This window comes from Nycticebus coucang, chromosome 1 (genome assembly GCF_027406575.1).
Source record: "Nycticebus coucang isolate mNycCou1 chromosome 1, mNycCou1.pri, whole genome shotgun sequence".
NCBI classification, from domain to species: Eukaryota; Metazoa; Chordata; class Mammalia; order Primates; family Lorisidae; genus Nycticebus; species Nycticebus coucang.
In genome coordinates, this window is record NC_069780.1 from 23,183,296 (window position 1) to 23,197,626 (window position 14,331).

At 40.5% G+C, this 14,331-nt stretch overlaps 1 protein-coding gene across 7 annotated transcripts in view; it reads left to right on the top strand.

Annotated features, from left to right (window-relative positions):
• The first annotated feature begins 241 nt into the window (after positions 1–241).
• Positions 242–14,331, top strand: part of PDLIM5 (PDZ and LIM domain 5) — a 225,992-nt gene continuing 211,902 nt past the window's right edge. For all 7 annotated transcript variants that reach the window (XM_053608692.1, XM_053608717.1, XM_053608773.1 and 4 more), the window contains exons 1-2: positions 242–387; positions 4,333–4,470. In XM_053608692.1, the coding sequence (XP_053464667.1) occupies positions 4,375–4,470 (96 nt within the window). In that variant the 5' untranslated portion in view covers positions 242–387; positions 4,333–4,374. The remainder of the gene's footprint in view (positions 388–4,332; positions 4,471–14,331) is intronic.

Sequence of the window (14,331 nt, forward strand, 5' to 3'; positions counted from 1 at the left end):
AGCAACTGCTTGCCAATTCAAGTTTCTGGAAACAGACATACACCCGCTACAAAAAACACTGGCACAGGGTCAGACCTTTGCCAGGTATCGCTCGAAATCCCCTAAGCCTACTCCCACCGAAACTCGGTAGCGCAATTGTTTTTCCACGGCAGCAGCTCCAGTCCGCCCCGGCAAGCCCGAGCGCCCTGCTGCTCCGCAGCCTTCCCTGCCCCGGCGCCCCGGCGCCCAGCCCTCCCGGGGGCGTGGTCGGGGGAGGGGCGGGTCCGGGGGTGGGGTCAGGGGGCGCCAGGAGGCGGAAGTTCCCGCGGGCGGTGGGGACGGCGCACGCACCGAGAGTCACTTGTCAGCGCTCCTCTGAGGCGGAGGCAACGCAGCGCCGGACCCGAGGTGAGGGGCCTCTGGCCGGGAGGCGGGAAAGAAGCAGTCGCGGTGCGCAGAGCGCACGGAGGGAAGCGCAGCCGAGGAGGAGGAGGGGGCGCTCCCCGCGCCGGAGGGGTTCCTCAGGTGCTTTCCGGGCGCTGAGCGGCGGAGGTGGGAGAGCCACGTTCAGGAAGAGAGGAGCGGTCGGGAGAGGGCAGCGCTGCAGGTCCCCGCAGCCCGGGCCGGCGGGGACGAGCGCCCCCGGGGCAGGGTCGCGCGAGCGGGCGCCGGGGGTGGCGCGGACGGGCTCCCGGCCGCCGGCGTCGCGGGGCACTCGCGGAGGCGTCCGGGTCCACCCACGTAGGGCGCCAGCCTCTCGGGGCGGATGGGGAGGCAGCGGGAGTGCACGCGAAAGGCAACGTATTTTTTCCTTTGCATTCAGACTACTGAGAAGCATTTATTTAATGACTGGGGAAAACTGTGCGTCCAGAAGTAAAGCTCGTTTAAAAAAAAATTTGTCCTGAACACCAGATTTATTAATACTTAGGTACTTTGGGGGGTTTTGGAAAGCTGTGCCTCTTCTGGGTTTGACAATAAGTGGAAAAAGGAAGGGCGTGTGGACACGGGCAGAGCTTGGAAAGAAAATTCGTGGCTGCGCTGGGCAGGGCAGGTCTCGGGTGTCCTCGCCAGATCCTATCCCAAGTCCGCCTTCCTGACGGTGAGGACGTCGGAGCCCGCCTGCCACGGAAACTGCGCGCTCGGGAGCCTTATTTGGCAAACGGCTAGGCGTGAGCCTCTCCTGGAAAACCGTCTCGTCGGCGCTTTCATCCCGTGTCTGCGCCTTTAGTTCTTCAGCTCTCCCTTCATTGTCTCGCAGTGGTGGTGGTAATGGGGGGCGGGGGGGGGGGCATTTCAAGACTCAGTATTTCTCTTTAATTTCAGGCTCTTGTCCCTCTCCTTGCCCAGTGCCAGAGCAAAGACATTGTTTTAAGTTTCCCCTAAAAGTCCATGACTGTACAGAAATTCTAACATTTTCTACGTGTTTGAAAGCAGAGTGGGCAACTGTTTCCTGTCTGCTTGGTATTTTAGGAAGGGGCACTGGTAACTAGATGGAGGAGACCTGGAAAAGGCCAGTGAAAATGTTGCCATTGCTTAGGGCACACAATGTTTTACGGCGAATGAATTCCAAAATGAAGCTAGCCAGGGAATGTAGAAGTGAACCAACACTGACTAAAAATGAAATGACAGTGGTTTTGCAGTGTGGTTGTGACCTTGGCAGTGCCAGAAATTTTAATCACAAATGGGAGAAGTCAGGAAGGAGTCCTGGTAAAGGGAAGTTGTATATACATGGGTTGATGCATATGTGAAATGCATTTTCTTGTAGGGAAGAGCAGAGTCAAAGGAAGTTGAGCCCAACTTTCACAATCTTCTCCTGAGACAAGTTAAAGATTAACAAAGTTGGGCAGGCTTCCTGTGAGGTGTATCTATTGGCTTTATATACTTCTGATTTGTATTGTGAGCCAGTATCAAGACAGTTTTTCCCTACTAGTTTTATGAAAATCTTTTCTGTTTGAAGGGAAAACAGAGAAATTGTGTGTGGATCCTTATTAGCTCTCCACTATTTGTTTCTCACCTATATGCCATTTTGACTTCTGGTGTGGCCTTTGGGTGTTTTTTAGTGCCCTGTGACTGTTAACTTCAGTATGAAGTAATATGTGGTTCAGAGTACTGCCACACCAGTAGAAAAGTGCATTTAGTTTCCAGATAGATGTGATGCATATTTTCCCTGATGTATTTATTTATTTTTTAAGAACTAGGCTTTACCTCATTTTCGCTTTATGAGGAGAAGGAATCTGCTATAATATACCCAGTGGTGTGAATATCTACATCTGCCACTCATAGCAAATTCGTATTTGGTGTAATGGGATAGAAATTTTGAATGGTTGAATAAAAATGAAAAAAATATTTAGGACAGGTAATATAAGGAGATGATTTTGTTCCACAGCTCAGATTTTCCAAGGAAGTATGTTTTAAGAATTACATATCTGAGGCTCGGTGCCTGTGGCTCAAGCGGCTAAGGTGCCAGCCACATACACCTGAGCTGGTGGGTTCAAATCCAGCCCAGGCCTGCCAAACAACAATGACAGCTGCAACCAAAAAATAGCTGGGCCTTGTGGCGGGTCCTGTAGTCCCAGCTACTTGGGAGGCAGAGGCAGGAGAATCGCTTGAGCCCAGGAGTTGGAGGCTGCTGTGAGCTGTGATGCTATGGCATTCTACCCAGGGCGACAGCTTGAGGCTCTGTCTCAAAAAAAAATAATTACATATCTGAAAAAAAAAAAAAGAATTATATATCCATTATCCTAGTACATGGTGGGGTGTGGGGAAGGGGGCTGTAGGGAGAGGGGGTGTGGGGTCATGGGGTGTGACACATCTCCTGGGGACAGGGCACAGTTATAAGTGGGACTTTACTTAACAAATGCAATCAGTATAACCTGGTTCTTTGTGCCCTCAATGCTTTCAACAATAAAAAAATATATGAAATCTATCTGTTATATTTTTAATATTTTTTGAAGAAGGAACTATTCTGTTACTTAGTATTACGCTATAAAAAAATCCATTTTTCCCAGTCTTTCCTGCCACTGTAACAATCAGTAGTAAATTCCAAGTTAGACTTTGCTTTTTTAAAAAAATTACATGAGAGTACTACCATGAGAGAGAAAGTGAGCGCACTTAACAGTAAAACACAGAAAAAAGAATGTACTGAAGTATTGGTCCTTTTCCAGAGTGCCAGTTTAGTTTCAAGGCTTAACCTTGCCCTTCTACCACATTTAGTCATAATCTTCTTCAGTGGGTGATAAATACCTAATCTCTTCTTTGGCTGATGAGGTGTGTGTATAAAACAAAAAACAGACTCTGACTAAAATATCACTGCCCCAGAGTATTGTCTATCATTGCCTATCTGAAGGACAAGTAGATAATAACTTCAACTATGGAAAACATTTTATCCCTGTAAGAGAAAATACGAGTTGCAGTTCATTATTAGAAAGAATAGTTTTGTGCATTAAAAAATAACTTATTGCTGGGTGCAGTGTTGTACGCCTGTAATCCCAGTTACTTAGGAGGGTGAGGCAGGGGCTGGGGGAGAACTCCTAAGCCCAGGAGTTAGAGACCAGCTTGGGCAACAGAGTGAGACCCCCATCTCAAAAAACAAGACAAAACAAATTCCTCAGAAAGAATTTAATATTTGGAAAGCATGAATGGAAGCCTACTGATTCACAGTCCCTTTTCTATGTAAGAGTAATGTAGAATTTAAGTAAAAGAAATTTGAAAGATTATTGCCAACTATAAGCAAAAGAATATGTGAAGGGAGGAAAAAATCATTTTGAATTCAACCTGTAATAACATGCTGTTTTTTCTTTTTTTAAAAAATTGACTATAGACTTTTATTCATACATTTACAAGGGGGCTTCAGTTTGGCTGTGATTCACAATAGAAGGGAGCCTTGCAAAGCCTCTTCTAAGATGTAGGAAGTGTTTGTTTTTATATACATTAATAAAGTGTTGTAAAGTACTTTGGTTAAGGTTTGAATGTAAGAAGCCATAAAATTGGGTGGTAGTAAGTTATAAAACTGATCAAGTGTCTGTCTAGAAATATATTCTTTTTTAAAAAAATATACATATATATTTTAAGTCCTTCTCCCCGGGGGGAAGATATTGGAGGCTGCTGACGTTGCACCCCACGGGCATAAACATATTCTCATATGGAATCTTTAAACTGAAAATTGGCGTGAGTGTAAGAATTGTATTAGCTCATAGGTTCCCCTTCTTAGAGTGAAATTAATAAAGGACTTCTCTACATCCTTTCACCCCCCCCAAACAAAATACTAAACATAATTGGCTTTATATTAAATGCTTTTAAATATGTAGTAGGGTTTCAGGTAAACAGTTTTTGACCTTCTAATTTTTTTCACAGTGTCTTTCATTTTCTGGCCTTGGACTTTGAGCCATTAGAATCATGAGCAACTACAGCGTGTCCTTGGTTGGCCCAGCTCCTTGGGGTTTCCGGCTGCAAGGTGGCAAGGATTTCAACATGCCTCTGACAATCTCTAGTGTAAGCAAACTTTACAGATTTTGTTACAGATGTTCATTCAGTGGTTGGTCCTGGAAACCTGAGGGCTGAGTTGTTGAATTCTCTGTTGACCTATGCTCTATTTATTATGATTGCTTGCAGGAGTTAATCTCAGCTGATTTAGTTATCTATAACAAAGGACAGGAAAAGGACAGTTAGCAAAGAATTCATTTCACTTTACCTTATTTTTCCATTTTCCTACCAATTTTCAATAATAAAATGGAAAAACATTTAACTAGGGGACACACTGTAAGTTTTTGAACTGTCTTTATTTTTATTTATGTATTTATTTTTTTTTGAGACAGAGTCTCACTATATCACCCTAGGTAGAGTGCTGTTACATCACAGCTCACAGCAACCTCAAACTCTTGAGCTTAAGTGATTCTCTTGCCTTAGCCTCCCAAGTAGCTGGGACTATAGGCGCCTGCCACAATGCTTGGCTATTTTTCTGTTGGCATTGTCATTGTTGCTTAGCTGGCCGGGTCTGGGTTCTATACCACCAGCCTGGTGTACATGGCCAGCGCCCTAACCACTGTCTTCTTTTTTTTTTTTTTTTTTTTTTGAGAAAGAGCCTCAAGCTGTCGCCCTGGGTAGAGTGCTGTGAAATCACAGCTGACAGCAACCTCCAACTCCTGGGCTTAAGCAATTCTCTTGCTTCAGCCTCCTAAGTAGCTGAGACTACAGGCACCTGCCATAGCGCCCAGCTATTTTTTGGTTTCAGTTGTCGTTGTTTGGCAGGCCTGGGCTGGAATTGAACCCGCCAGCTCTGGTATATGTGGCTGGCGCCTTAGCCGCTTGAGCTGCAGATGCCCAGCCTGAACTGTCTTTAATTAAGGGATTCTCTGAACCTTAGTTTCTTCATATGTAATTTTAGAAGGTTGTGGTCTGGGATTTTAATAGTTTCTTTCAGCTCCAAAAGCTGTTACTAAGACCTCCTGATAAAAAGTCAATAAAGTCAGGGCAGCGCCTATGGCTCAAAAAGTCAATAAAGTGGGAGTGGGCTGGGAACAGTGGTTCTCAGCTGTAGTCTTAGCACCCTGGGAAGCTGAGGCAGGAGGATTGCTGGAGGCCAAGAGTTCAAGCCCAGCAGGAACAAGAGTAAGATCCAAACTCTACAAAAAATAGAAAAATTAGCTGGGTCTGATCGTATGCACCTGTAGTCCCAGCCATTTGGGAAGCTGAGGCAAGATAACCACTTGAGTGTAGGAGTTTGAGATTGTAGTGAGCTGTGAGGATGCAATTGCACTCTACCCTGGTGACGGAACGGCACCTTATCTTAGGTTATTATTTTAATATTTTGTTACTTCCTCAGCTCACTTTCTTGTGTATGTAATAGCCAACAGTAAATGGCCAAAAGCTACTTAACCTTTAAAGAGGAAATGAAGGGCTTGGATCTACAACTAGATAGTCAGTCTATGAATAATTGAGATTTGGGATTTTGCCTCATTGTGGATTTAGTCTAAATGTATTCTGTGTATGTATTTTAAGGATATGTTTTAGTTATGATGGTAATACTAATGAGGGGAGTAATTAAAGCTTCTATTTATTGAGGGTTGACCTATGTCAGTGTTCACTTTCACCTCCAGTAGGTAATAATTATTATTAATTACTTGTTTAACTTTTTAGGGGGTTGTTTTTATATATTCAAATTAATAGGAATTTCTAGTCCGTTTTTACTCAAATGGTAGCATAGTAGAGGTACTAGCTCAACAATTTATGGTGGAAAACTTTCTGAATAAGGAGTTTAAAAAAATTATAGTTGGGCGGCGCCTGTGGCTCAGTGAGTAGGGCGCCGGCCCCATATGTCGAGGGTGGCGGGTTCAAACACAGCCCCGGCCAAACTGCAACAACAAAAAAAAATAGCCGGGCGTTGTGGCGGGCGCCTGTAGTCCCAGCTGCTCCGGAGGCTGAGACAAGAGAATCACGTAAGCCCAAGAGCTGGAGGTTGCTGTGAGCCGTGTGATGCCATGGCGCTCTACCGAGGGCAGTAAAGTGAGACTCTGTCTCTACAAAAAAAAAAAAAAATTATAGTTACTTCTAACATTTATTTATCCAGCCCTCTGCTGAAGGGTGTTCATGTTGTTTACAATATTGCTGTTATAAGCAGTGCTACAGGGAATACTGTGTAAGAGTTCACCACATGTAACTGTATGTATTCATGTCATGTTGATAGGTTGTTCAGTGAATGAAAATACCTATTTTGTGCCCTCTAACCCCAGTCTTACCAACAAGTGCTATAAATGCATCATCTCATTTAATTATTATAGCAGCCTGTGAAATAGTGGTATTATTCCCATTGCACAGAACCGGTTCGAGTTTACATATCTGTTGTGGAAGAGTTGGCATTTAAGCAATGACATCGTGCTGCCTGTCCAATATTTCATTTTATCTTAAACTTAGTGAGGTTGTTTCTCTAATCAGATATTTAGAAGATTATCATTTTGTTTAATTATACGTGTATATATACACAAACACATGTATTCTGCATCTTACAGTATACACACACATATATACATATATATATATCCAGCTTGATTTTGAAAGGTTAAATATACGCATCTCCATGTATCTGTTAAAATACTGCAAATCCCATTTTAAAACTTTAATGAAGTTTCCTTTGTTTCTTGACTATAGATTTAAAATAGTTGCCTTTAATTTATCACCAATTACTATCTTGATTCCAGTTAATCAGATTTTGAAAGGAAATACATTCATATATAGTCTAGCATGCAAGTTTTAAGACTTTGTGGTTAGATGAAATTTTATTTTATTTTTTTTATTTTTTATTTTTTTTGTAGAGACATCGCCCTCGGTAGAGTGCTGTGGTGTCACACAGCTCACAGCAACCTCCAAATCCTTGGGCTTAGGCGATTCTCTTGACTCAGCCTCCCAAGTAGCTGGGACTACAGGCGCCTGCCACAACGCCCGGCTATTTTTTTTTTTTGTTGCAGTTTGGCCGGGGCTGGGTTTGAACCCGCCACCCTTGGCATATGGGGCTGGCGCCCTACCCGCTGAGCCACAGGCGCCGCCCGGTTAGATGAAATTTTAAATGTAAAGCTTCACGTGAAAATGTGTTGTGATTTATTCCTGTTGGAGCGAAGTGGTGTCCTTTTTTTCCTTCTCCTGAAGATATGTCATGAGAACAGGAACATTATTTTAATATTATCTGTTTTTATATTTTGTTAACATTATTTTACATTAACTTTGAATATTGTACTTTAACTATATAAAGATATTGTTTCCTTTAAAATACTTACATTTTTGCTGAGAAGCAGTCCAGAAACAAATTGATGCCTAAATGAGACAAACTTAGTGATCACTTTGTTGTTTGGTAAAAGAATTGCAAGTGGAATGTGTAAATTTATAAAATTTACTAAATGTACCATGCCTTTAAAGAAATTTTGTGTGCTTCAGTTCCCTGGCAGACAGTTTGAGGTGCTTGCTCTGTGTTGCGATGCTGATACAACAGAACGCTGTGTACATAGGTGTGTGCCCTCTCTTGGCACAGAAGAAATGCTTTCCTTGTGTAGACAGAGTGCTAATTAAAGGATTTTGAACATACTGATTAAAAGAGACTATGGTAACAAAGCTGCTGAGTTATTTCTGTTCTCTTACAAAAGTCTCTGCCATCTACTGTGACCTTTTTGGGTCTTGTGCAGTGGGGCATGCAATTCATTCTGGGCTGGAGAGGTTTGGAGGGGGAGGGGGAGGAGAGAAGGGAATGTTGGCTCAACAGGGCTGCTGGGCTGTTGGCCTTTCATTGTGGTTATTTTTAACCCCTTGTGTGGTTTAATTTAAACATGCCTGGTAACATTACCTAATAAAGATCTGTGTTTAATAACTCATTTATATTTGGTAAGATTATTAACGTTATAAATTTTTAACTTGCATCTTAATTAGTTCTCTGGTTATGTTTATTGTGCCTTATTAGGTAAAATTGCTGGGATTTTTTTCACTTATCAAGTTCTTTTTTTTTTTTTGTAGAGATAGAGTCTCACTTTATTGCCCTTGGTAGAGTGCTGTGCCATTGTGGTTCATAGCAACCTCCAGCTCCTGGGCTTAGGCGATTCTCTTGCCTCAGCCTCCCCAGTAGCTGGGACCACTGGCGCCTGACACAACACCTATTTTTTGTTGCAGTTTGGCCCGGGCTGGGTTTGAACCCACCACCCTCGGTATATGGGGTTGGCGCCCTACTCACTGAGCCACAGGTGTCGCCCCACTTATTAAGTTCTTTAATACCATCCACAAGCAATTAAAATCTGAAAGCATGCCTTAAAACATGTGATTTCATGATTCTTTTACTTCGGTAATGCATATGGAATTCTTATTAAGGTGTGGTACACATTACATCTCCCACAGTTGATAGGGAATGATATATTTAAAAAATTTATTCTCCGGGGGGAAGCAGAAAGAGGGACGGGGGGGCGGGGCCTTGGTGTGTGTCACACTTTATGGGGGCAAGACATGATTGCAAGAGGGACTTTACCTAACAATTACAATCAGTGTAACCTGGCTTATTGTACCCTCAATGAATCCCCAACAATAAAAAAAAAAAAAAATTTATTCTCCATTAAAATTAAAAAATCAGAAGTTTGTGCTTTGTTGGGAACTGCATCTTTAAAAGTTCAGAAGTATACTTTTTTTTTCATCAGGTATTATGTTGAACTCTATTCATTGGTAACACTGGAACTATGGTGTCCAAATTGACTTTTGAGATAAATAAGCCACTGGAACATTCTGGTTTTTTTTTTTTGGAATACTGTTCTACCAGCATGTCAATATGCTGAATATTATTTAGATCTTAAAGCATACCAGCTACAAAATTTGAATGTTTCCATCATGCTCATCATCTGTAGTGTTATGAATTTTACTTACTGTTGTGGATGGATTTCTAAGGTAAGATTGTCAACCTGCTAATTATTTATTTATTTTTTATTGTTGGGGATTCATTGAAGGTACAAGAAACCAGGTTACACTGATTGCATTTGTTAGGTAAAGTCCCTCTTAACAATTTTGGCTTGCCCCAAAAGGTGTGTCACACACCGAGTCCCCAGCCCCCTACTTCCTCCTGCTAACTTTTTAAAAGGATCCACAGTCTGCTGTGATTTCATGATCACATGTTATTGTCTTCAATTTCCTATCCTTGAAATGGAGTGCTGGCTACAGAAGTTTGCAAGCTGTCTTTTTATGACCCCATACTTATGAAATTGCCCTGAAGCCATGGAATGTGGGGATGGGTTTCATTGTAGCATTCTGGGTTTATTGGTCTTTGCCAGTATATTTAGAAATAGGAGACTTGTTACATAATTTGAGATTATATTTTGGCCAGTTAATGTTCCTCATGATGGAATTATAAGAAGGATTACATATTATGAATAATACCTTTTAAGTACAACATTTTAAAGTTGAAATCCTGTGCTGTGTGTTATTCTTTGATGTACAATAGTAGAGCTTTTTTCTTCACTATCAACATTTGGATTCTTGAAGATGATCCCCCAATTCTCTAAAAACATATTTCACATGCTTCTTTAGCAGGTAAGAGTGAAGTCAGACGTTTAAAGACCCAGGTAATAATGGGTTTGATTCTCAAGAGTTAGGGGAGGATTAATTGTTATAAACTCAAACAAGATTTTAATTGGATTTGAAAAGTAGAAGAAGGTTACCATTTCCTGGAGTTTGGAGCCCTCTTTGAGAGTATAACACACAGTAGAGAGAGACAGTATTGTGAAACAATTTGCTGTGAATTCATTCATTTAGTAGTTACAGAAATACTTTTTAGAAGCCACTGAAGAAGGTACAAAGTATTGGGGAGCACAAAACTTGGGTGGAAAATAAATAAGCAGAATACTGCAGTACCAGACCGTGTGGTAGGACCTGTCATAAGACAGTATGCTATGAAAAGACAATCACCTAAGTTCTCAGTTTTAGAGAGAGTTAGTTTAAGTAACTATATAATGTATATTTTACACATATGTTCTCTCTTTGCTTTTAAAATATTATCTTTTTTTGTAGGGTTCAGAGACCTATTTTTTCCCATGTGACAGTTTTCTATTTTTTGTGGTCACAAATGTCAGGAATATATCAAGGTACTTCTAAAGACTTTTTTTTTGTCTATTATTTGAAAAAAAAAAAGAAAATCTTATCAGTATGTTTAGATTGTTTGTATTTGTAGAGGTTGGCTTCCTTTAGGAAGAAGTTGATTGAACTGTTTTCTGAAGGATGAAATTTGAACACCTCAAAGTCAATAGTTCCTGTTGTTTTTTAGTAGGCAGTGAAGACAAAGACTTTTCTTGCCTTTGCTTTACTCTGAGTAAAGCTGTGAATGTATTTGAGTGATTCTCCAGACTTGCCAGCTGCAGAGTTTCCCTCATAGGGAGGACAGAAAGACTTTCAGTCTTCTCAAGGTGAAATAGGAGAACTGTCCTACCTTGAATAAATGGGCCTATTGTTAATTTTGAGCTGTTGAGTATTTTCTTTTACGTTCCCTCCCAGCTACCCTGTCATAATGACAAGTTAGAAAGTTAGTTTGTATAACTATATCAGGTATATTTCGCATGTATGTTCTTTCTCTGCTTTAAAATACTAATCACCTTTTTGTGTGGGGTTCAGAGGCTGATGTGGCAGTTTTCTATTTTCTGTGGTCACAAGCATCAAGAATGTCAGAATAATTCTGAAGGTATTTTCCTGGTCTATAATTTGTGAAATGAAAATCTTTCAATATGTTTTATTGCTGATTAGTTTTAGCAAAAAGGGGCTGGCTTGTTTAACTTTAATAAATGTTGGGCATTTTGGAGAGTTATTTGCTAAGAGAAATTTAACTGGTAAGCAGGAATTTTGTCTCCGATAGAGGAAACAATGTGGGGTTTAGGCAAACGAAGACTAGCATTTTAGACCTAAGTCAAGATTGTTATACAACCTGTTCATCTACTCATGAAAGTTATTTTGAGAACTTTTGAGGTAAAGAGCTTGTCTTTATGATAGTTGCTAGTCACACTGCATGTGAATATGTAGCTCAGTTGTCTGTGTCCTTGAAGTCTTGTTTGCAGTAGTTTTTACCCAGATTCCCAAGAACCCCAGGGCAGGGTGTGTCCTTCCCCCCCCCCCCCCCATTTATAACTGAATGAAGGGGAAATCTGATATTAATCTAGAAGCAAGCATTTCTTTGGACAAAAAAGGGGGGTGTTTCTTTGGCATCTTTTAAAGAATAATTATTTTTGAGCTTTGGCAGATGAGACTGTGTAGGCCTTTGTTTATTAGTTGTTTCTGAGATGCAGAGAATACTGAGCGTGTAATATAAAATTTGACAAAATGAGACACTGTCATGTGGAAGTATCAATACGTATATGTGTTTGCAAATAAATGACATAATAGGAATAATAGAGAAAACATTAAGTAACTAAAGAGCAGTGCCCCTGGTATCTGCTGAGAGTCTTCAGGTGTTCTAGGAGCAGGGTCCTGACTCCGTAGCCACCTTGAGAAGGCAGGTTTGGTTTTTTAATTAACAGAAAGGCAAAATCACTTCTCTAATAGAAATACTCCATTTTTGTTAAGAATTTTTTTTTTAGATAAACGTTTTATGAATGGACAAAGAGAATATTCAATGAGTATTTAAAATTAGATTTGGAAGAATTTTCAATAGTATTAAAAAACTGAATTTCTCAAATCATGTTTTCATTTCCTTTATCTTTCCTCACTTTATTTTTTTCTTTCCTGTTGCTTAAGGAGAATTATCTATTCTTCTGTAAATAGTCAAATTTCTTTTATAGCTGATACTGTCACTCATTTTGTGTGACAGTTACTGGAATAAAGTTGAACAACCTCCATGGCATTTGGTAACTCCCCACAGGGCTAAGCAATTGCAGCAAATGTCACTGAGAGGCCTAAATGGAGGACAGTAAAATAAACTAGGAAAGTTAATGGAGGGAATGAGAAAGAAAAAGATGGATAGGAGGAGGAAAGAAAGAAAACATTTATAAAAGGCCACGATGGAAACAGTTATTTACTGAGTCAGATTTAGTATTTAAGAAATTTTCCTGGGTGGCGCCTGTGGCTCAGTCGGTAAGGCGCCAGCCCCATATACCGAGGGTGGTGGGTTCAAACCTGGCCCCAGCAAACTACAACCAAAAAAAAAATAGCCAGGCGTTGTGGCGGGCGCCTGTAGTCCCAGCTGCTCAGGAGGCTGAGGCAAGAGAATTGCTTAAGCCCAGGAGTTGGAGGTTGCTATGAGCTGTGTGAGGACAGGGCACTCTACCGAGGGCCATAAAGTGAGACTCTGTCTCTACAAAAAAAAAGGAAATTTTCCTGCTTAATTCTTTTTTTTTTGTTTTGCAGTTTTTGGCTGGGGCTGGTGCCCTACTCCTTTGAGCCCCCTGCTTAATTCTTTACCCTTCTTGCCTTGAAAAGTTTCTTTAATTTATGATTTTCTTTAGGTAAGACATTCATATGATTTGAAATTCAAAAGATACACTAGGGTATAGCGGGAAGAGTCTCATGTTGCCCTCACTTATTTCTTCTTCATATTGGGGGCAGGAGTGTCTCTATAGAGATACTTGACAGAATCAATCAAAATTTACCTCCCTCTGACTCAGCAATTCCATTTCCAGGAGTGACTGGTGTTAGCAGTTTCTTGTGTATACATCCAGAGATAATCCATGTAGTTTTACATAAATAGGTATCTATCCTTCCCTCTCCCCTTTCAACACAAATAGTATCCTTTAAGAAATACTTACTTTTTGGCACTTAATTTCACTTAACCCAATATCACTAAATATATCTTTTTCTTAACCACTACATTGTGTTTCAGTCTGTCATTATTTGTTTAAACAGTTCCAACTGATGGACAGTTAGGCTTTTTCTAGTGTTCCCTTTTATTGACACTGCAGTGTAAGTTTTGCCCATATGTATGTATGAACATATATGTCAGATAAATTCCTGGAAATGGAATTGCTGAGTCAGAGTGTGGTATACATTTGTAATTTTGATTGATTCTGTGAAATATCTCTGTAGAGACACTCCAACCCACAATATGAAAATGTCTGTTTCCCCGTACCTGTACAAGGAAGTTTCAGCAGACGTATCTTTCCAGTCAGACGGGCCAATCTCTACCTGTCTCTTTTTAAATAAGGCTTACCCACAAATATTCTACTAAGGATTCTCTATGTTAAGTGGCTCATTTTATTCCATTTTGTAAGAGAATATAAATGAAATCAAATGTGCTGTTCTTCTTTAAGTGATCTATTAATTTCTTAGGGATGGTATTTTCTGAATTCCTTCATCCAGAGCTTTTACTAATAGTTATTTCTGTCATTTGTTTCACATCTCTCTCTTCCTTTCCTTTCTCTTTTCTTTCCTCCTTTGTCTCTGTCACCCATGCTAGAGTGCAGTGGCATGATTGTAGCTCACTGAAACCTTGAACTCCTGCGCTTAAATGATCCTCCCATGTTAGCCTCCTAAGTAGTTAGGTCTATAGGCAGATTCCACCATGCCCTGCTAGTTTGTTTTTTATTTCATTTCTGTGTTAACATAGTAATCTTAATTACATGGCAAAAGATTTTATATTATTATGGAACAGTTTTTGGCACAGTGCTCTGTCATAGGTGATTTTTAAAAAATTAAGCAAATCACATTTAATAGACTCAAGATTGTTACCTTTGGAGTTTCTCCAGTAGTCTGATAATAAAGTTGACTCTTGAACAATGTAAGAGTTGCCTTCCGACACATATATAACAGTTGAAAATCCACATGTAACTTTTGTCTCTCCTAAAACTTGACTACTTACTGATAGCCTACTCTTGACCAGAAGCCTTACCAGTAATATAGTCAATTAACACATATTCTGTATGT